Consider the following 22,975-nt stretch of genomic DNA (forward strand, 5'->3'; position numbering starts at 1 on the left):
CAAACGTTTTCTGTAACTCTTCACAAGCTTTTCACACACTGTTGCTGGTATTTTGGCCCATTCCTCTTTGCAGATCTCCTCTAGAGCAGTGATGTTTTGGGGCTGTCGTTGGGCAGCACGGACTTTCAACTGCCTCTGCAGATTTTCTATGGGGTTGAGACCTGGAGACTGGCTAGGCCACTCCAGGACCTTGAAATGCTTCTTACGAAGCCACTCCTTTGTTGCCCTGGCTGTGTGTTTGGGATCATTGTCATGCTGAAAGACCCAGCCACGTCTCATCTTGAATGGCCGTGCAGATGGAAGTAGTTTTTTACTCAAAATATCTCGATACATGGCCCCATTCATTCTTTCCTTTACACAGATCAGTCGTCCTGGTCCCTTTGCAGAAAAACAGCCCCAAAGCATGATGTTTCCACCCCCATGCTTCACAGTGGGTATGGTGTTCTTCGGATACAATTCAGTATTCTTTCTCCTCCAAACATGACAACCTGTGTTTCTACCAAAAAGTTTTAGTTTGGTTTCATCTGACCATAACACATTCTCCCAGTCCTCTTCTGAACCATCCAAATGCTCTCTAGCGAACTGCAGACGGGCCTGGACGTGTACTGGCTTAAGCAGGGGGACACGTCTGGCAGTGCAGGATTTGAGTCCCTGGCGGCGCATTGTGTTACTGATAGTAGTCTTTGTTACTGTGGTCCCAGCTCTCTGTAGGTCATTCACTAGGTCCCCCCGTGTGGTTCTGGGATTTTTGCTCACCGTTCTTGTTATCATTTTGACACCACGGAGTGAGATCTTGCATAGAGCCCCAGATAAAGGGAGATTATCAGTGGTATTGTATGTCTTCCATTTTCTAATATTTGCTCCAACAGTTGATTTTTTTACACCAAGCGTTTTACCTATTGCAGATTCAGTCTTCCCAGCCTGGTGCAGGTCTACAATTTTATCTCTGGTGTCCATCGACAGCTTTTTGGTCTTGGCCATAGTGGAGTTTGGAGTGTGGACAGATGTCTTTTATACCGATAATGAGTTAAAACAGGTGCCATTAATACAGGTAACGAGTGGAGCCTCGTTAGACCTCGTTAGAAGAAGTTAGACGTCTTTGACAGCCAGAAATCTTGCTTGTTTGTAGGTGACCAAATACTTATTTTCCACTCTAATATGGAAATAAATTCTTTAAAAATCAAACAATGTGATTTTCGTTTTTTTTTTTTTTTTTTTCACACATTCTCTCTCTCATGGTTGAGGTTTACCCATTTTGACAATTACAGGCCTCTCTAATCATTTCAAGTAGAAGAACTTGCACAATTGGTGATTGACTAAATACTTATTTGCCCCACTGTATATGGAAAAAGTTTTAAAATATGTAATTCATTGAAGGTGCGCCTTATAATCCGGTGCGCCTTATAGTGCAGAAAATATGGTACTCGTACAGTGGGGAGAACAAGTATTTGATACACAGTCAATGAGAAAACCCATTGGCAGTGTATCAAATACATCTTTCCCAGAGCATGTAAAGGGAGCATAAGCGTGATTCCAATTTAAGCGGCCTATTTCTTGCCAAATGTGACTTTCTCACCCCTGAAGTCTTGTACTTTTGCCACAGGTAGCAGTCTCTCGATCCTCTTTCGTACCGGTAGGTTGGCGGAAAGGAAATCTTCTCTTCCTCTTAAAAAGCAATGATAAATGTAGAAAAATATTATTTTAGTACAGTAATGCCACTAAAAATAGCACATTTTGTGCATCACTCACTAAAATAGAGAAAGCCTTTCCTCTTGTGCCGTTCTCGGGTCAACTGGTCCGCACACATGAGTTCCTCAAACTCTCTTTTCGATACATGCTTCAGAATGTCCTGCAGGAGAGACCAAACAGTGAAAAAATTACTGCACGCTAATATTTATCAATATGAGAATGAGGTCAGAGGAAAATCAGCACCACCTGAACGTCCAGGTCCAGTCGGTAGTTGAGGTCTCCGCACCAGAAGAGGTGAGTGAAGCGCAAGCTGATGTCGAAGGCGCCAAGGTGCTTGTCACCTAATGAAAGTAGCCGAAGGATGTCCACAAAGTTCTGATTCCTCCTAAAAGATCATTATGCTGCTTTATTCGCAAAGCAGCTTTGAGGTGTTTGAGTGAAATCTCACTAAAAACCTTAAAGTACAATGAAACCCATTCAGATCAACTTCATTTCATCTTCTTATTAAAGTCAAATGCATAATGTTTATGTTAAGGGAAATCCAGGTCACTTCCAGTACAATTGTGTGCACACTTTTGTGAAATATTAGTCAAGTGTATTTACAGTGTATCACAAAAGTGAGTACACCCCTCGCGTTTCTGCAGATATTTAAGTATATCTTTTCATGGGACAACACTGACAAAATACACTTTGACACAAGGAAAAGTAGTCTGTGTGCAGCTTATATAATAGAGCTACTTTATTTTCCCCTCAAAATAACTCAAATATAGCCATTAATATCTAAAGCCCTGGCAACAAAAGTGAGTGCACCGCATGGGAACTACGTACATCCCTAAATGTCCAAATTGAGTACTGCTTGTCATTTTCCCTCCAAAATGTCATGTGACTCGTTACAGGAGTGCTGTCAGCATTGCTGCAGAGATTGAAGAGGTGGAAACAATGCCAAGGCAAAGCGCATTAATCGGAAAATAATGAAATAAAATAATAAAAAATAAATAAATAAATAAATAAATAATTCTATCCATGTGTATTTTTCGGGCTTTGAGTTTTTGTTTTTTCGGCCGAATACCTCCAATATTCGGTTTTCAGTTTTGGCCAAGAACTTTGCTTTTGGTACATCCCTAATTCTTGTTTTAATTGATATTATGATAGTAAATACATAAATGCGTTACATTAAAAGTGTGTGTAATAATTTAAAATCATTTAATCATACTTAATCATTTTCAAATATATAAAGAAATATACAAATGACAAATATATACGAATGATTATTTTAAAAAATGTCACAAATAACAAATAATATATAAAAAGTATTTTTTTTAAAATAATATTTTGTCATTTAAAAAATTTTCACTTTTATTGGCTGCCATTGACTGAGCTAGACGTCCAATCCATTTTCACTGGAAGGCAGCGAATGAACATTCATTCATTCGCCCACTCAAATCCATATTGACTAGGAGTGGGCGAATATCAGTCAAAATGGATTGGACGTCTAATGCCGTCAATGGCACTGAAACATGAGCATTCGCTGCCAGATCTCCAAGTTTAAATGAATTGTACGACTGTTGTTGTCAATGGCAGCCAAAGAGCTAATAATAACAATAATAATAATAAATCAAAGGAGGCATGGTGGAAGCGTAGTTAGCACGTCTGCATCACGGAGATTCATTGTTCAATCTCAGCTCCGGCTTCTCTGTGTGCAGTTTGCATGTTTTTCTCCGTGCCTGCGTGGGTTTTGTCCGGGTGCTCCGGTCTCCTCCCATATCCCCAAAACATGGGCTGGTAGGCTGATTAAACATTCCTAACTGTCCGTAGGGGTGCGTGTGTGCATGAATGGTTGTTTGTCTCAATGTGCCCTGAAAATGGCTGGCAACCAATTCAGGGTGTACTCTGCCCCCTGCCCGTAGTTAGCTGAGATAGGCTCCAGCACCCCCGCGGCCCTCGTGAGAGTAAGCGGTTAGAAAGATGAATGAATGAATAATAATTAGTGCTGTCAAATTTATCGCGTTAACGGGCAGTAATTCATTTTTTTAATTAATTGCATTAAAATATTTGACGCAATTCCCATCATGCATTTGGGCGGAACAATTAAGTCGCTGCAGTATCATTTAGTGAAAGCACAACAAATATAAGAATTCTCTCTCTCACATGGAACTATCTTTTTCTTAACACGCTAAATTTAACACAATGCAGAACATACTGTATACCATTTGCAGCCACCACTGACAGTCATGGTTGCCCAACTTCCCGTCATGCATTTGGGCGGAACATTTATACCCCTTTCCCACTGGCCAAAAAACCCGTGTCAACCCACTAACAATCGGCTTTTGGTGGTAGTGGGAAAGGTGCAGCGACCCGCCTCGACCCGTGTCAATCAACCCGCCAAGCGACCCGTGTTAAAATCACCTCGGCTCTGATCATCATGCAGTGTGAAAGCAAAACCCCGGGTCAACAGTCAACACCCTAATCTACGTGGTGACGTAGGCTAGTACGTGATGCGTCATAACAAAAAACAAAAACCATGTGCTCTAGCCCAGATCCACATACGGCGAACAGTCGGTGTAGCAGCATTAGCAATAGCCATAAAAGATGAAACAAAGGCTCTTCTCCTCCTTCTGTGACGTACACAACTCCTTTCAATTTCAAACCAAAATTCACGTCGCCTACGTTGCCTCAGCACAATCAGAGTGTAGATCCTTTGCTGCATTTCGATCATTTTGAGGGCAGTAAAAAGCATGAAAACAGAGAACACAAACGGAAAGGAGGCTTCCATGTTGCTTTGCATTGTTTACTTCCTTGAACTGAATGAATTCGGTCGCACTTGTCGAAGCGCATCTTGGCGTGGTGACGTCACGAACCTTACGCACGGCTGAGGAGGGGCGGGGGGTTAGACGGGTGGAAAAAAAAAAAAAGACACAGCTTTTTTTGTCAATGGGAAAGGTGCCAAATGCCAATTGCTAGTGGGTTGCATCGGCTTAGAAAAAATGTGCGTTGACCCACTAGTTTCAGTGGGAAAGGGGCATTAGAGACAATCTTTTTCTTAACACGCCTAATTGAACACAACGCAGAACATACCGTATACCATTTGCAGCCACCACTGGCAGTCATGGTTGCCCAACTTCCCATCATGCATTTGGGCAGGACTATTAAGTCGCTACAGTATCATTTAGTGAAAGCACAGCAAAAATAATATTCCTATCTCTCAAAAAAAATAATGTTCACAAAAAGAAAAGCGCTCAATGCAAAGAGAACTGGCATTTCCAATCAAAATAGTTATGCAAAATACACATAAAACTTACTCAGACTTTGCCTTGGATAGATTTCTAATTAATTTAAGAATTTAACAAAAAGAATGTTAATAATGTTAATGCTATCTTGTGGATTTATTGTTATAATTAACAAATACTGTACTTATGTACAGTATGTTGAATGTTTATGCCCGTCTCGTGTCTTTCCATTCCAACAAAAATTTACAGAAAAATATGGAAAAATATTTTAGAGATGGTTTGAATTGCGATTAATTACGATTAATTAATTTTTAAGCTGTGATTAACTCGATTAAAATTTTTAATCGTTTGACAGCCTAATAATAATACAGTAATAGGTACATATACACTAATATACCTTAGAACTTTCTCACTTCCTGAGGTCAGGTGGCAGTTAACAAAGCCAAAAGATGTTCCATTGAAGTTGAATGACACACCGACCGCTCCTTTGTTCCCTACACAACAACAAAAAATGTTTCCATACATATCTTTACTTTGGAATGATTCCTATGTGAATTGTAAATGTGAAAGTGTCAATCACGATCCTACCTAGAGTGTTGCCCAGGCCAGTCTTGACGCTTGCGGTGCTCACGTGGTTTATTCGGCGCTCATGCTCTGGTTTGACAAACACAGCCAGGCGCATGTTCCAGAGGGACTGCACTGCCACCTACAGGATAAATCTGTATCATACAACCAGTGGCAATATTGACGAAAAAAGAGTGGTGTCAAACTTCTTGTCATGGGCCACATCAGAGGTTTCCTTCGGATGGCCGTAAAGGAATCGACAACTACTGTATTTGATAGTTTATTCGTTTTTAGAGGCAGAAAACCTGTCTGAATCCTCTTTTTTGAGCCTCGCAATCTAAATATTCTCTTACATAATTTTCTTGATTTTTTTTTTTTTTAAATAAACAAGAATAACATTTTTTTTTACATTTATAATGAGTAAAAGAAAAAGTAAAACAGTAAATATCTTTTTAAATTAATTTTTATTGAATAAAATAGTAAACATTATATTTTAAAGAAATTAATTAAAAATCTTAAAATATTATCTTCTGAACTTTTGATGAATAAATATACTTAGATTTATAATTAAATAAAACAAAAAAGGAAAAAACAAATATTTTCTATTTAATTTATTTTTTATTATCTACATTTTTTAACTAAAAAACAGAAAAGGGAAAATAGAAAAAAGCCTTTTTTTTTAATAAAACAGTAAATATTCTCTATGTTTTAAAATAAAATTTTTAAAAAACAGTACATAATATTTGACTTCTTTAGTTCTCGATCCTCGATTAATTGATAACTACAGAAATTTTAATTATTTTTCAATTTGGTTAAAAAAAAAAAAAAAAAAAAAAAAAAAAAAAGAAAGAAAGAAAAGCATGATGCACATGGTTTCTTTTTGCAGGCCACACAGAATGAAGTGGAGCACCATAACTGGCCCGCGGGTCACCAGTTTGACAACTTGGACTAGACCTACTTGAAATTTTGCTACAAACAAAACTAACAGCTTGTCGAGTGTTACTGTCGATGATCTACCTGTTTGAAGTCAATGTGGGTGTGGCTCCGCAGGGTGGCTTTAACATGCTCCGCCCACTCCCTCTCGCCCTGAGGGTTTTCCTGCGTGCCCAAGGCATAGATGTCATGAGGCAGCAACGCCGTGGACTCGTCGGGCGTGTGCCCCAAGCCGCAGCAGGTCACCCACGACTGAAGGCTGCGAGGCGGAGGGGAACCTCCTGAGGATGCAGAACAGCAATAGCGCTTGCAGTCGCCAGTGATAATGTTTCTAAAATAGTGGCTGTCATCAGCCGCCATTGACGGGAATAGAGCAATACATTTGAACTGGGAAAGTAGGAATTGTTTCAATGCCATTGACAGTGATAGACAGTCAGTCCATTTTAACATAAGAGGGCGACTCTATTGTCTATCGCCGTCAATGGTAGCCAGGGGGTTTAAACTTGAGCTCCTTTCACAAATGCCGAAACATTGGGAAAATCACAGGATTTAACCGGGCAACCCTTGTATGTGAACGCAATTTCCCGACTGACACGGAGATTACGTGGACATTCCGCAGGTCACATCTTAGTATCATTTCCGGGACAAGGCTTATGTGAAAGCAAGCATTTTAAATTCCCAGGTCACAGCACAATGGCTGATGCCGTAAATATCATGGCAGGCCTGTGAAAGTGTCCAACCCGCGTGATTCCCGGGATATATCTACATGCATGAAAGCAATGACGCGAGTAAATCCCGCATCACAATACATGGAAATTTACCGGAATATGTGTGTGGAAGAGGTTTTGGAGTTAGTGCATGAATCAATAGAATGTAAAGAAAGTCTTTTCATGTTGACTCATTTTGGCTTATAAATAAATTTGACTTGGCTTAACTTCCTGTTAATTTGAAAGCTTTTCCAGGTCACTTGCTGTGGATTTTGGCTCACATCCTGTTAACTTGGGGGCAATTCCAGGTCACTTCCAGTTGACTTCTAGAGCAATACCAAGTGACTTACTGTTGATTTTGGGTCACTTTCTACTGATTTGGTGGAAATTCCAATCACTTCCTTTTCATTTTGTGGGTTCTCCAGGTCAAAGTTGAGTAGGGTTACTGTCAAACAATAGCGGTTATGTCAGATGAGCCCTCACAGTCAAAATAGATTAGATATCTACAGTCGCATTGCAGTCAAATGCAGGCATTGCTAATCTATCAAATGAAATAAAAGCTATCAAAACAGTAGGTATGTGTCTGTTTACTTAGTTTTGGTGATGTAAGTGCTCATATGCCAGGGTTACTGTGTCGTACCGTATTTTTCGGACTGTAAGTCACAGTTTTTTTATCATAGTTTGGCTGAATGCGACTTATACTCAGGAGCAACTTATGTGTGAAATTATAAACACATTATTATATCATTTCACATGTTATTTTGGTGTTTTGGAGTGACACTGATGGTTTGGTAAACTTGTTAGCATGTTCTTTATGCTATAGGTATCTGAATAACTCTTAATAGCTATGTTACGTTATAATACCGGCCACGTTCGCGTTCTGCCGTTGGCAATGTGTGTTCAATTGTATTATTGACTTTTTAACAGTATATTGAAATGCATGCATTTAGTTTGTGGCACTTTCACACCCAAGTGGGGGTGCACTCGCACTTGTTTACGCCAAGAAGACGGACAGCTATGCAGCATCTGAGCGAGTGGGCGAGAGAGTGAGTGAGAGAGAGAGAGAGAGAGAGAGAGAGAGAGAGAGAGAGAGAGAGAGAGAGAGAGAGAGAGAGAGAGAGAGAGAGAGAGAGAGAGAGAGAGAGAGAGAGAGAGAGAGAGAGAGAGAGAGAAAAACACGGCTGCGAACCTACATTCATTGTTTATGCTTGTAAAATATCTCTACAGAGGCAACACCTGTGTGTATCATCTTTTCTGTTGTTGTTGTGTGTTTTCCACCCGCGATCGGACACTTAGAGCCAGTTGTGTGGTTGTTTGAATGATGTGCTAATGCTAGCGAACGCATGCTAACCGTTTGTGTCATTGCTGTAATAGCAGCTAAATATCATTTATTTACGTTGATGCGAACCTCTATTTTTTTAGTTTCACTCTTCAAATGATGGTGTCATAACGATGACCAAAATAAAGTCAGCAAAGTGAACGGACGTCCAGCATCGTCATTTGGGAGTTTAGCACGCTGTATAGCCAAGACCAAGCCGTAGCGTCCTGGTGAGGACAGTACATTCGCATTTTATTGTTCAAGCATCATGCAACATTATCATACTGTACACTTATTCAGCATGTTGTTCTTTATTGAAAGGTGGAAAAGCGTTATGTTCTATTTTAAATTACCTTTCAAGATGACATATCTGTTCTAAGTGTGGGATTTTATCAAGTAAATTTCCCCCCAAAATGCGACTTATATATGTTTTTTTCCCCTTCGTTGGCTATTTTATGGCTGGTGCAACTTATACTAAGGTGCGACTTATAGTCCGAAAAATATGGTCCATATATGTCCAAACAGTTTTTTTTTTTTTTTTTTTTTTTTTGTCTATCACCGTCACTTCTAGCCAGTGAATTAACCTTAATGACAATGTTTCTAAAATGGTTGCTGTATTTAGAAAGAATTCAGGTTTACCCATGTTCCAGGTGCCCACAAAAACAGAGATGACATCAGGTTCGCTCAGCTTGGAATGCTTTGTTTTCATCAGCTGGATGAGTTGGCAGAAAGCATCACCCTTCTAAAAGCGGTTTCAAATTCAGATTTCAAGATAATTCAGGTTCAAAATGCAAGTAGGAAAGTTATAAGAAAAATATAATATAATGTAGCATAATATTTGAGTGAATATTTACCCGTGTGCTCTCAAATATCATCTCCCGTGGTGCATTATGGTGGCTGTCAATCACCATGCGTACCTTGGCATGACTACTCTGGTACTTGACAACCTGAAGGACTGACGCACAAAATAATACATAACATTCTGTCTAATAGCACCTGATAACAGTCATCGGGTACCTCTGTCATGCGAGACCCGCTCTACGTCCATCGAGTTGGCCTTCCTGTCAAAGAGAAGGACGCCTGCATCCACGTCAACAGAGATAGTCTGCCTGCCGTAGCGTAGCATTTTCACCTGGAAACGCAAAGACTTTGAATATTTGTGTTTTGGATTTTTGTGTACTTGAGGTAAAGTTAAAAACATTTGATTTGGTTGCACTTTGACAAACAGTCTTTCTTCAAAACTCATTTGTACAATTTACAACTTTCAGAGTACATACGTGAAACAAAAACTACAGTATATGCCGATATCTGACATTATTACTGACATTGCATGGCATTGACCCTCCTCAACTCTGATCCGGAACTTCCCCAAACAGGAAGTGGCCCAAAATCAACAAGAATTCGCCCAAAATCAACAGTAAGTGACCTGAAATTGGCCCCAAAATCAATAGCAATTGACCTTGAATTGGCCCAATGTCAAAAGGAAATCTCCAAAAATCAACATGATGTGACTTAAAATCAACAAGAATTGACTTGGAATTACCCTCAACTCAGCAGGAAGTGACCCAAAATCAACAAGAACTGACTTGATAATGCCCCAAGAGCAACAGGAATTGACTCAAAATCAACAGTAAGTGACCTGAAAATGTCCCCAAAATCAACAGCTATTGACCTTGAATTGGCCCAATGTCAAAAGGAAAACACCCAAAATCAACATCAAGAAATGACTTGGAATTGCGCTTAACTCAGCAGGAAGTGACCCAAAATTTACAAGAAGTGACTTGAAAATGCCCCTAGAGCAGGGTTCACTAAATCCGGACCTCGGTTCCACTTTTCCTGTCGTGTTTTCCATGTCTCCCTCCTCCAACACACCTGAATCAAAATAATCAGGATCCTTATCAGGCTTCTGGAGAGGTTGCTGATGACATAATCATTTGATTCAGGTGTGTTAGGGGAGAGAGACGTGGAAAACACGACAGGAAAAGTGGCACCGAGGGCCGGATTTAGTGAACCCTGCCCTGGAGCAACAGGAATTGACCCAAAATCAACAGTAAGTGACCTGAAATTGACCCCAAAATCAACAGCAATTGACCCTGAATTGGCCCAATGTCAAAAGGAAATCACCCAAAATAAACATGATGAGACTTAAAATCAACAAGAAATGACTATGGATTGCGCTAACTCAGCAGGAAGTGACCTAAAACAAATAGGAAGTCACCTAAAGTTCTCCGAATTCCTCAGGATGTGAAGAATTGACTCAAAATCAACAAGAAATGATCTGAGTATGCCCAAAGTCTGTTCTTCCTATCCCTGCATTTTCATGTGTCCGGTGCTCAAAAATTACTAAAATCTTGCGCATAAAACGACTTGTTGCCACGATGATGATTGCAATTATGATGATCTTTAATATAATTTACCACAACTACTGTACAGTGGGGCAAATAAGTATTTAGTCAACCACCAATTGTGCAAGTTCTCCCACTTGAAAACATTAGAAAGGCCTGTAATTATTAGAAAACGGAGGACATACAAGACCACTGATAATCTCCCTCGATCTGGGGCTCCATGCAAGATCTCACCCCGTGGCGTCAAAATAATAACATGAACGGTGAGCAAAAATCCCACAACCATATGGGGGGACCTAGTGAATGACCTACAGAGAGGTGGGACCACAGTAACAAAGGCTACTATCAGTAACACAATGCACCACCAGGGACTCAAATCCTGCACTGCCAGACTTGTCCCCCTGCTGAAAAAAGTACATGTCCAGGCCCGTCTGCGGCTTGCTAGAGAGCATTTGGATGATCCAGAAGAGGACTGGGAGAACGTGTTATGGTCAGATGAAACCAAAATAGAACATTTTGTAGAAACACAGGCTCTCGTGTTTGGAAGAGAAAGAATACTGAATTGTATCCGAAGAACACCATACCCAATGTGAAGCATGGGGGTGGAAACATCATGATTTGGGGCTGTTTTTCTGCAAAGGGGGCCAGGACGACTGATCTGTGTAAAGGAAAGAATGAATGGGGCCATGTATCGAGAGATTTCGAGTGAAAATCTCCTTCCATCAGCAAGGGCGTTGAAGATGAGACGTGGCTGGGTCTTTCAGCATGACAATGATCCCAAACACACAGCAAGGGCAACAAAGGAGTGGCTTCGTAAGAAGCATTTCAAGGTCCTGGAGTGGCTTAGCCAGTCTCCAGATCTCAACCCCATAGAAAATCTGTGGAGGGAGTTGAAAGTCCGTTGAAAGTTGCCCAACGACAGCTTCAAAACATCACTGCTCTAGAGGAGATCTGCATGGAGGAATGGGCCAAAATACCAGCAACAGTGTGTGAAAAGCTTGTGAAGAGTTACAGAAAACGTTTGGCCTCCGTTATTGCCAACAAAGGGTACATAACAAAGTATTGAGATGAACTTATGGTATTGACAAAATACTTATTTTCCACCATGATTTGCAAATAAATTATTTAAAAATCAAACAATGTGATTTTCTGTTTTTTTTCCACATTCAGTCTCTCATGGTTGAGGTTTACCCATGTTGACAATTACAGGCCTAATATTTTCAAGCGGGAGAACTTGCACAATTAGTGGTTGACTAAATACTTATTTGCCCCACTGTATGTGCAGCTAGCCTGTTGCTAATCAGTACGTGTAGATGGCACAATTATGTCAACGCATAATTCAAGTGTTACATGTCAAGTTTTTTGTCCGTTTGTTTAAAGGTGGAAAACGCTTTTAGCCAAGGGAAGATAAGTTAATGTGCCTCACAGCAACACTTACTGTACATATACTGTACACTACCTTTCAAAAGTTTGATACTGTACGGTTAAAAAGTTTGGGATCGCTTAGACCCCAAACTTTTGAACGGTACTGTATCAAGACTGTTGTCCCACCCGGGGAGCGGCCGACAGGCTGGGGCTGGAGGTGGTGGCTCGCCTCGCGGCAGACAGTCAGCTCGATCCCAAGATCCAACTACGAGCTTTTTAACTGCAGCGATTTTAAGATACGCTATTGGAGATGAAATTACCAAGCACAGCGGGAGGAAGGCCGTTTGGAGGCCGCCGCCGAGGGTCTGCGTAATGTCGGGTCAAAGTTTGACGAGTCTCTCAAACTGCTCTGGAGCTCTGCTGTCTGACATCACATTCTTGTATGTTTTTTTTTTTTTTTTTTTTTTAAATAATTTTATAAATTCAGATTTATTGACCTCTTTTGCACATGCACAAATCGTTTTAATTAAAAAGAGAAATTGAATAATGTTGTCCAAATGTTTTATTGCGATCAATATCTGCAATAAAAAAGAATGACATACTTTTTTTGTTTATGTGTGATGTATATGTTTTTATATTCCTTGTAACAACAAAATCGGTGTCAGCCCTTCTGCATTCGGCAAATGTAATATAATTTGTAATTTCAACTCATTTTGGTCACTCAATTGGCCGGCGTATCAATCTATACCTCATGTCAACACAGACTGACAGGTTGTTATAATTTTGTCCACAAATCATCAACGAAGTGATAAAAACAATCATACAATCTCATCTACGTGTCATCTACGTCATGCTGAATCCATTTTTGGAGATTCCGTGGGTTCCTCTGGCTTGATTTTGCGGTTTTTACTTTGTCAACACGCTGCTAACTTCATCCGTAAGGCATGAGGTTTTTTTCTAAACTGAAAGTTCAGAGCAGAAATTTTCCAAGATGGCGCCGCCCATATTTCACTCAGGAAAATTGTCTATTGCTTTGTGCAATTATTGCATGTTTTAGGAACTCATTGGCTGCCATTGATAACGGTCCGATCTATCAACATCAATGGCATGTGGCGAGTTAATACAGCCAAGTGAATGTTAGACATGCATCGTCTGCTTATTTTGACCGAGATTCGTGGAAATAAAAATTAAAAAATAAAAAAGTTTTACTAGTGCCACTTTTGACTTAAAACTTTAGCAACTTACCTGAAACGAATGCACTGGCATCTGCCGACGTCCTTGGTTCTTGGCAGTAATGTTGGGCGTCGGGTCGAGAGGAGGTGGGTTAGGTTGTACTGCCAGATTGTGATTGGTTACCGCGTCTTGGAGAGCCATGAGTACCTTCAAGTTCAGATTTTGTTATATCAGCGTCAGCAAAAAAAATTGTGTTATCAAAAATATGCCATAAGCAAACCTTTTTCTCTAGAGAAGAAAGGAGACTGACCAATGCAGAAATCTTACACAGCAAGGCATCCATCTCCATTTCAGGACCCTTGTTATACGCAAACATTGCACTTAGAAAATGTCTCCAAATGGAACAAATTAATATTCAGGGTGTGTCATCATACCTGCGAATTGGCTTTCGACAAGGAGCAGTTGGGGTGGTCGAAAACCTTTGCCAGGGTTTCCAGACTGGAGAGAGTCAAGTCGATCTCGCTGCGAATCAAGAATTTTAGTATATTAAAACGTTGTTAAATGATCATGTTTCAGAGACTTTGACAAATTAGCAAAATTAGCATTGGCAATTAGTTTTAAAAATACATTTTGTTGGAAGGCTGTTGAATGAGGAATGTCAGTTTGAACATGTGAGAGATTAAATTAGATTAGACTACGTTAGAGATTTAAGATTTGCCTTCAAATCAACAGGATGTGATCAAAATAATAATTTTTTTTTTTTTTTTTTAAAGCAAAATCATTTAGTGTTTCCTGGAATTTACCCCAAATCAGAATAAACAGGACTTTCTTCACATTTTAGTGGCTCATGAAATTATTTAATCAATTCCTATAGATTAAAACAGACAGTGATTGCATAGTCCAAACTAATGTAAAGGTAGTCACTCAGTGTTTTTATTTTTTTATTCACTTGCGGTGGATTTTTGGGCAATTCCAGCTAGCGTCTGGTTTATAATGTGTTATTTTCTTTTGATTTTTCTACCCTACCACTTTTTAGTGAATTATTTTAATATGTTCTAACTTACATTTCCCCCTTTTCACTTCTGAATGCACCGGTCCATTTCCTCCCCCACCCTCAAAGGCACGTTTGATTGGCTGATGACTTAACATACACCCGACACACACACACGCTCACACTCACTCAGCCCCGACAGAAATACATGTTGACAACATGCTGCCTCCCCGTTCCCTTCGAAGAGGGATATGAGAATTTTTTCGGGCAGTAGTAGCCACTGTAAGTAATTTTAAAAGACGCCAATGTTGTGGAGGTGGGAAACACACCACTAATTTTGCTATTGTAACCTGCATCAGAGTTAGCATAACATTAACTCATTTGCTCCTAAAAACGTATATACTGGACTGTCTCAGAAAATTAGAATACACAATATTCTAATTTTTTGAGACAGTCCTGTGTATATATACAGGACTGTCTCAGGAAATTAGAATACACAATATTCTAATTTCCTGACTGTCTCAGGAAATTAGAATATTGTGTACTGTCTCAGGAAATTAGAATACACAATATTCTAATTTCCTGACTGTCTCAGGAAAATATTCTAATTTCCTGAGACAGTCCTGTATATATACACAGGACTGTCTCAAAAAATTAGAATATTGTGTATTCTAATTTTCTGAGACAGTCCAGTATACATTCTATTTTTAATTGTTTCAGTGTCCCAAAGACTTATTAGTATGTCTTTTATGTTTTTTTTTCATAAGTGACATCTCTGGGTTCTGATTCAACTGAGCTCCAAAGCACAAAGCTGAAAATCCATTTTAAAGCAATAAAACTGGCCACTGGAGGGCAGTAGCGCATTTGGTAACACCCGCAACCCGATTCAACGGCAACGAACGGCCGGGCAGCACGGCCGGGGCGCCGGCGGAAGGATACCAGGCGGCGGACGTCCGAGCAGAACAACCGAGAGGACGCCCGGGATGCCAGGCGCTGGACGACCGAGCAGAAAGACCGGGACCACCAGTGCAGCGGACGATGTCGTTGAGTCCGTGCTGCTCTCCGAGCAGACCCCGCAGAGACTCAAAACAATCCATCTTTACGAGTCAGGCTTCGATGAGGGAAAAGTTTACGTGGCTGTCGCGGACACAACAGTGTCATCTCTCAGTTATGTGTAAATAAATTGTTACTTTGCTATCAAAAGCTGTATTTGTCTTGTTGTTTATGTTATTTTGTAAAAGGAAAACATTATTCAGATGTTTGGAATGTAACTAAAGCAAAAAATAGCTGTAATAAAGTCAAAGTTATTTTTGAAATGTATGCTTCTTCAAAAAGCTCAATTTCAGTTTTTTTCATCAGATATTGCAAAATTGCTCAAACTAAGCTATTTTCTAATGCTGATTTCGAAAGAATGGAAAAAGATATGAACTTTTTTTTTTCCTGCTGAAAGAAGAGAGTCTAATCGTTATTTTGGTGGGTTCCATGTTTATATAGCAATAGAACAGAATTTTCTGTGGGCCTTGCAAAATTCAAAAAGTTTGGGGTCTAAACCCCAAACCCAAACTTTTGAACGGCACTGTAATTCCAAACGTTTGAATCGTATGGGATTTTTCATTATGTACACTATGGTTCAAAAGTTTGGGGTCACATAGACCCCAAACTTTTGAACGGTACTGTAATTCGTTGCTTTTGACGGCAGTAGTTCTCCAAACCATTTGACCTCGGAGGAACTGGCAGTGAATGATCATATGGGGCCACTTTGACCCCAAACTTTTGAACGGTAGTGTAGCTTAAAAAATAATTTTAAAAAATCAACACATACTATTGTCGGAAGATTGAATGTGGAAAAAGACAACTTGAACGTGTGAAAAGGTGAACAGTAAAGGCACTGTATTGCATTTCAGGTGAGTGTGTTTTCCTGCCGTCACGTCTTTATTTTTCTAACAAACGCTGACCTGTTCAGGCCCTGGCAGGCGACACTTAAAGTCCGCTTGAGGTGGCAAAGGGACGTGGCCCCTTTGTGCACATTCTCAATGTCCAGGGGCAGCTCGCTGAAGAGGTAGTCATTCAGCAGTCCGATCACGTCACTGGCAGTACTGCAAAAGACAGCAGGGTTTCTATAGGGTTTGTAAGAGTTGAACAAAAAAAGATGTGTCACCTCATACTACATGACATTACTAAATTATCATGAATTCCATACCTTGACGTGTTGAGTTCCTGCAATTTATCCAGGAATAAAGCATGAGTGTCTGGTTTTGCTGGAGGTGTAGTAAAAGTAACCGAGCTGATGGGGGCTGAACTTTGGGGGGTCTTCTCATCATCTGGAAAAGACAAAATTACAGCACTTGACATCATTTAACTCTTTGGATGCAATGGATTGGACGTCCATTGCCGTCAACTGCAGTTGAAGAGTTAATGCCAGTGTTTCCAAATCCGGCGGGCCCACCTGAGCTTTCGTCTCCCGTGTCAGCATCACGGGGGACCGGGTATAGCAAAGGGGTGACCAAGCCTTTGTGCGGGTGTTGGTATCCAATAACCAGGTCTTCCAATGTCCGGAAACAATTGACCTGCACTCCCTGTGTGGTCTGCTGACACAAGTTGCACAAATATATAGATAATTCATTCATTGAAACCATGATAAAGAACAATTTTCCCCTTTCAAGTTGGTCTGAGTGGTCAGTAGGGATGGAAATTGATAAGATTTTTACGATTCCAATAACATTATCGATATTGCTTAACGATTCGATTCTTTATTGATTCTCTAATCCACAGGTGTCAAACCGATTCCAGAAAGAGCCTAGTGGGTGCTGGATTTTGTTCCAACCGATAACGCGCAGAGAGTTTAACCAATGAACTTCCTGCTGAAACAAGCAGCACCTGACAAAGTTTAACTGATTACACATGTAAAAGATCTAATTGGTGAAAAGGTGTCCTCTTCATTGGTTGGAAAGCAAACCTGCACCCACTAGGCCCTTTCTGGCATCGGTTTGACACCTGTGCTCTAATCGATTCTAATTTGGACTAATGGACTGTATGAGGTTCTGGGTTCAATAGGTTTTATGGTTCATTCCCCTCAGAGTGTCGGTTAGAACACAAGGAGCGGAGAGTGAAGTTGGTCTTTGGGACTTTTAATCCAACTTGGCAACAGACACAACTATATACAGGCAATGGCACTTGATATGAGAATCACTCAATGAGCAGATGAGAGCATGCGTGGAAAGATGTTGATGTATTTGTATGTGTGTGGAAGAAGACTGGAATGTGTGGGTATATGTGTGGTTCTGTAAGGAAAGAAAATTGCATCATATTAGTGCTGATCCAATAAACAATGAAAATTGACTGTAAAGCAGTCAATAACACACATACATGACTCGCACAGTGTAATGAACACAAAGGTGGGGGTGGGCGAGTGCACGCGCACAACCCGGAAGCACGCTGCGTGCACGTGCGTCATCTTGGCCATAAATGTGGTGAAAACTAAGCACTTTACACTCATATGGATGTACAACATCATTTTAAGATGCTAAACTAACACATTCCCTCTTAACACAAATGTGCGACGCGAATATAATGTAAACAACGCTGTCCTCGACGCAGCGAAGATGAGCGGGAGCAACCAGCCGACGTAACAGTAAAAACACAAAACTGTCACGCTGATAATGGCTCTTAACATATCATAAGAACTTTATGGAATGAAGAGGAAATACTTACATTCGCTCATGGACGCACACAGGTGGCCACACTCTGCTTGAAATGCGCACCTTACGCCTATTCTCGGTCCCAGAATATGCAGCGCTTGTGATATAGGACAATAACAGGAAGTAACTGACTGGTTGCTATGGGAACGAACGCATACCTAAGGAACTTTTGTAACAGGAGTATTGAAATTGCTAACAAAATCATTTAGGATTATATTGGATCCATATATGTTACATTATTCTTATAGAGTATTCGATGAGGAATACGATGGACCCATTAATAGACTTTTTTTGAAAAAAATCACCATTTCTTTCAGTAGTCCCATGAATAATGACTTGGCTTGTGAAAAGAAATGCATAAATACTAGGCGACGACTCCTCAGATTTTACTTAGTGAGTTGTTCCTCTTTGAGTAACTACAGGACTGTCTCAAAAAATTAGAATATTGTGTATTCTAATTTTCTGAGACAGTCCAGTATATATTTTGGTTTCTTTTTGCAATGCCATTATATTTCTGGATTATTTTGTTACTTTTTAGCCCTTAAAAAGATTTATACAGCGATCCCTCGTTTTTCGCGGTTAATGGGAACCAGAACCTGCCGCGATACGTGAAAAAGAGCAAAGTAGCGCCCCCCCCACCCAAAAAAAAAAAAAATTGCTTTGTTCTTTTTTTTTTTCTTTTTTTTTTTGTGGGTTCAATGCATTTATTGAGATTTAGCATTGTCAAGAAATACATATAAGTAGGGTTGTTCCGATCATGTTTTTTTGCTCCCGATCCGATCCCGATCGTTTTGAGTATCTGCCGATCCCGATATTTCCCGATCCGATTGCTTTTTTTTCCCTCCCGATTCAATTCCAATCATTCCCGATAATTTTTCCCGATCATATACATTTTGGCAATGCATTAAGAAAAAAATGAATAAAACTCGGACGAATATATGCATTCAACACACAGTACATTCAATATACAGTACTGTATTTGTTTATTATGACAATAAATCCTCAAGATGGCATTTACATTATTAACATTCTTTCTGTGAGAGGGATCCACGGATAGAAACACTTGTGACTTTGTATATTGTGACTAAATATTGCCACCTAGTGTATTTGTTGAGCTTTCAGTAAATGATACTGTAGGCATGCCCAAATGCATGATGGGAAGTGGAACCATGACTGTGCGTAGTGCTACCAATGGATATATCTTCTCTGCGTAGGGAAATAACATAAGGTGTTAAGAAAAAGATCAATTGCTACCTTGCTTCCCCACATTGCTTCCCACGATATTTCCAATCGTAGGGAGAGGGATTGTAAGGCTCTAGCCAATTAAAAAAAGGCTCCAATGGCTGCCAAAATTCACTCAACTCTTTTTACGCTGCCTTTTATCTCACTATATAGGTAAAACGGCGCCATTACAGGTTGAGTGCGCCAATGCGTGAGTGGGTCATGCAGCGCATGCATTAATTACGTTAAATTTATTATCGTGATACTTTTTTTTTTTAATTAATTACCGCCATTATCGGGATAAATTTCATAACCCTACCTTAAGCCTAAACTAAAGACTATGGATGAGTGAAACATATTATGTCTATAACGTTAAATACAATTAGAAAACGATTTAATTAAAATATATATATATATTTAAAAAAGGCATGGCCGATATTTTTTTGCCGATTCCGATACTTTGAAAATGACGTGATCGACCCGATCGATCGGGACATCTCTACATATAAGACACGTTTTTTCACCTGTTTTTCCCCAAAGTATAGTTTAAAAAAAACAAACAACTTATGGATATGTTTATTTTAATAAATGTTTTTAAGCACTTCAAATGTAATAAGTTTTAAACATGTTACTGTGCCACTGAATTATTTTTAAACACGAATAAAGTATAAAAATGCTTGTCTTTATTAAATGCTTTATTGAGTGGGTCCACTCAACTCCGCTCCATCTCTTCACTTATCCACAATGAGTTGCCACAGCAACTGTTTAACCAATTAAATGATGATTGACGCATGCGGCGCTTTAATGCTGAGGCTTCCAGGGATCTGTAGCAAGATCAAACAGAAGATGTTTATCAATCATCGTTAACTTTAAAAAAAAAAAAAAAAAACAACTCCAGTGCATTGCCTGAACAAAAAATAGCAGGGAGATGGAGGCATGGAGGGAAGGAGAGTGAGACTACGCGATCGGCTCGGGACAGCTCATCTGTATTTTTTAATCTTTTTTTAATTGAAAAAAAATCCTCGATGAACTGAGGGCGCAAAGTTTGAAGCGCGAAGTAGCGGGGGATCATCATAATACATTTTTAAATTAAAATCGATCGGTCAGATTTCCGATCACGTGATCAAATCGAGGAAATCCCTAAAAGCTGATTTATGCTTCTGCGTAGTGATGACAGCGGACCTACGCCGTTAACGCAGACCTGATTTACGACCCTACGCCATAGCCTGACGTGCACCTCCAAAAAAATCGCGTCAACGTGAACGTAGAAGGACAGTGATTGGTCCGCTCAGAACGTTGTTTCCGGTTCAGCACAACAACACACCTCTTCTGTGTCACCTACGCTTCAACATTTGTATTAACAACATTTGTCGTTCAGTATTTATTTGCTGCAGCTACAAACACACACGTTCCATCTCCATTGCCATTGCTGTCAATGACCGGAGGGAAAAGTAAAGGAATTCTACAAGAGTCCTAGAAAACCATACAGAGATAAAGCCACACCCCTCTAGTGGCATGGCGGTGAATTACAGCGCAACGTGTTCCCCTGACGCAGAACTTCGAATGCGTAATGACACAGTCGCTCCGCCGTCACCCGAACGCAGCTGCATAAATCAGCCTTAATATGGTACGTTTTATACTGATGACCAACTTTATTCTTTATTTATGTAAAACACAATATTTGAATGTAATTTATTTGCAACCTTATTTTGTGCTGTACAACTGACATGCAAAAAAAAAAAAAAAAAAAAAAAGAATTCGTGAATTTTCTTTTTGCTTTGTTGTAAACACTGCTGTATTAATAACCTTTTTACATGGCTATAATGTTGGGATAGCGTTGTTCAAATTTGGAAGCACTTGAAACACAATGAAACCCATTCCAAATGTAATACGAGACCGAGCCCAAAATAGTCACTTGGAAAAATGAAGAGAAAAAAAAAAAGCAAAGAGAGTTACAGGAGCAAAATCAAGGAGGGGAAAATGCATCTTAGAGCGTCGCATCGATGGAAAAACTGAAAGAGCAAGAGTTTTGGGGTTGTTGCTGCCAGGGATTTTCTTCAAAGTATTTAAAAACAATGGCCTTTAAGTTTATCGGTCAACAAAATGGACTCATTATGTGGTTTGTGCACACAGTTCTTTATGATGATAACAATACACAGCCACTAGTCATCGCGTGGGGGTAGAATGTGTGACACATGAAAACAAGTCTTGACTGAGCTCATCCTACAAGCACGCGTTGAAACAACTCAGCTACTGCGAGGCCACACAAAGAGGAGACAAATGTCGTCCTGTTCTCCTAACAATAGGCAGAATAAAGCGTTGTTTTAGGTAGAAGTTTAAAAAAAAATTGTTTTTAATTTTTAAAAAAGGCCATACAATAACTTGTTTTATGAGTTTACCACTACTTTTTCACGAGTAGACGTCCAACCCATTTAAGCTGGTTGGGTGGCCACGAATGAACGTTCATTCATTTACTGCTAACCCTCCCACTTAAAATTAACTGGACGGCTAGTGGAGTCAATGGCAGCCAATGAGTTCATTTAAATGCTGAGCATAAGAGACAGTTAGCGACCTATTTCTAAGTTTTAGTTGTAAAGCAGAGGATGGAACTGGTTGAACATCAAAAGAGACAAGTATATGTGTTCATGGCCAAAATCTGGCTGGCTTGCCAGGCTAACCGGGATTGACCTAATGTTTTTTTTGTTTTTTTTTTTAATCCTTGAGCTTCAATCTTAAATTTTCCCAGCCTTGGTTTTAGGAGATAACTTCTATAGTATTTGTGAACTAATTTTGACAGCGAGGACAATGCTTTTTCTCTGATCTAGAGAGTCATTCACCTGGACTGCGAGGAGGCCGTCTCCATCTGGGAGGATGCGATACGTATGGACGTGGCGTTGAAATCTAGGCAAGAACAAAACTGCTGCTGAACAGTCATGATTTTGGATGTCATGTAAATGAAAACCTTTATCCAATTTACTGATAAAATGAATAATACAATAATCGATTCTAAAAAATATTCTAGTGACAGCCTTAAGATCGTCTGAATACATATACTAGTCCTTCTCAAAAAATTTGCATATTGTGATAAAGTTCATTATTTTCTGTAATGTACTGATAAACATTAGACTTTCATATATTTCATATTCATTACACACAACTGAAGTAGTTCACGTCTTTTATTGTTTTATTATTGATGATTTTGGCAAAAAAGTCAAGAAAATCCCAAAATCCCGATCTCAAAAAATCATGATTGCTGAGGCTTTTAAAAACTCGCAGTCTGGTTCATTACTCAAAACCGCAATCATGGGCAAGACTGCTGACCTGACTGCTGTCCAGAAGGCCATCAATAGCCACGTTTACATGCTGACTTTTATTCATACCGATTCAAATCATTCCGAATGGAAATTTCACATCAGCTGTTTAAATGTCCCTTCATCTATTCCGATCCAGCATCTACATGTGACTGCCTTTATTCCGAAAGGACGTTTGACAACTGCCGTCTGACATGCGCAGATTAATCAAAACAAAGCGTCACGTTGCAAAACATGGAGATCGATCGTCAGATCAGCTGCTGTTTTAACTTTTCGAGTGGAAACAAAACTTCAGAATGATACGCCGTTCATTTAAAAAGTTGTGTGGGTGCGCTGTGCGTGTGCTTGGAAGCCATGTTGCAAGTGACGTTACTTACATCACCAAGTGACGTCACCACGTCAGTACGGAGCATGCGCAGAAAGAACGCAACCA

General features: G+C 39.8%; 1 protein-coding gene across 2 annotated transcripts in view; it reads right to left on the minus strand.

The window, feature by feature from the left end:
- Positions 1–22,975, minus strand: part of inppl1b (inositol polyphosphate phosphatase-like 1b) — a 51,156-nt gene that overhangs the window by 21,516 nt on the left and 6,665 nt on the right. The window contains exons 2-17 of one of the 2 annotated variants that reach the window (XM_057849947.1): positions 22,069–22,132; positions 16,759–16,897; positions 16,513–16,633; positions 16,268–16,408; positions 13,756–13,843; positions 13,602–13,679; positions 13,394–13,528; positions 9,456–9,570; positions 9,293–9,393; positions 9,078–9,180; positions 6,498–6,694; positions 5,505–5,622; positions 5,314–5,410; positions 1,936–2,074; positions 1,750–1,849; positions 1,577–1,665 (exon numbers count right to left, since the gene is read on the minus strand). In XM_057849947.1, coding sequence (XP_057705930.1) covers positions 1,577–1,665; positions 1,750–1,849; positions 1,936–2,074; positions 5,314–5,410; positions 5,505–5,622; positions 6,498–6,694; positions 9,078–9,180; positions 9,293–9,393; positions 9,456–9,570; positions 13,394–13,528; positions 13,602–13,679; positions 13,756–13,843; positions 16,268–16,408; positions 16,513–16,633; positions 16,759–16,897; positions 22,069–22,132 — 1,825 coding nt within the window. Of the gene's footprint in view, positions 1–1,576; positions 1,666–1,749; positions 1,850–1,935; positions 2,075–5,313; positions 5,411–5,504; positions 5,623–6,497; positions 6,695–9,077; positions 9,181–9,292; positions 9,394–9,455; positions 9,571–13,393; positions 13,529–13,601; positions 13,680–13,755; positions 13,844–16,267; positions 16,430–16,512; positions 16,634–16,758; positions 16,898–22,068; positions 22,133–22,975 lie in introns of both variants that reach the window. The other variant, XM_057849946.1, reaches the window with a different exon arrangement.

The sequence above is a fragment of the Corythoichthys intestinalis genome, chromosome 11, assembly GCF_030265065.1.
Source record: "Corythoichthys intestinalis isolate RoL2023-P3 chromosome 11, ASM3026506v1, whole genome shotgun sequence".
Lineage (NCBI taxonomy): Eukaryota > Metazoa > Chordata > Actinopteri > Syngnathiformes > Syngnathidae > Corythoichthys > Corythoichthys intestinalis.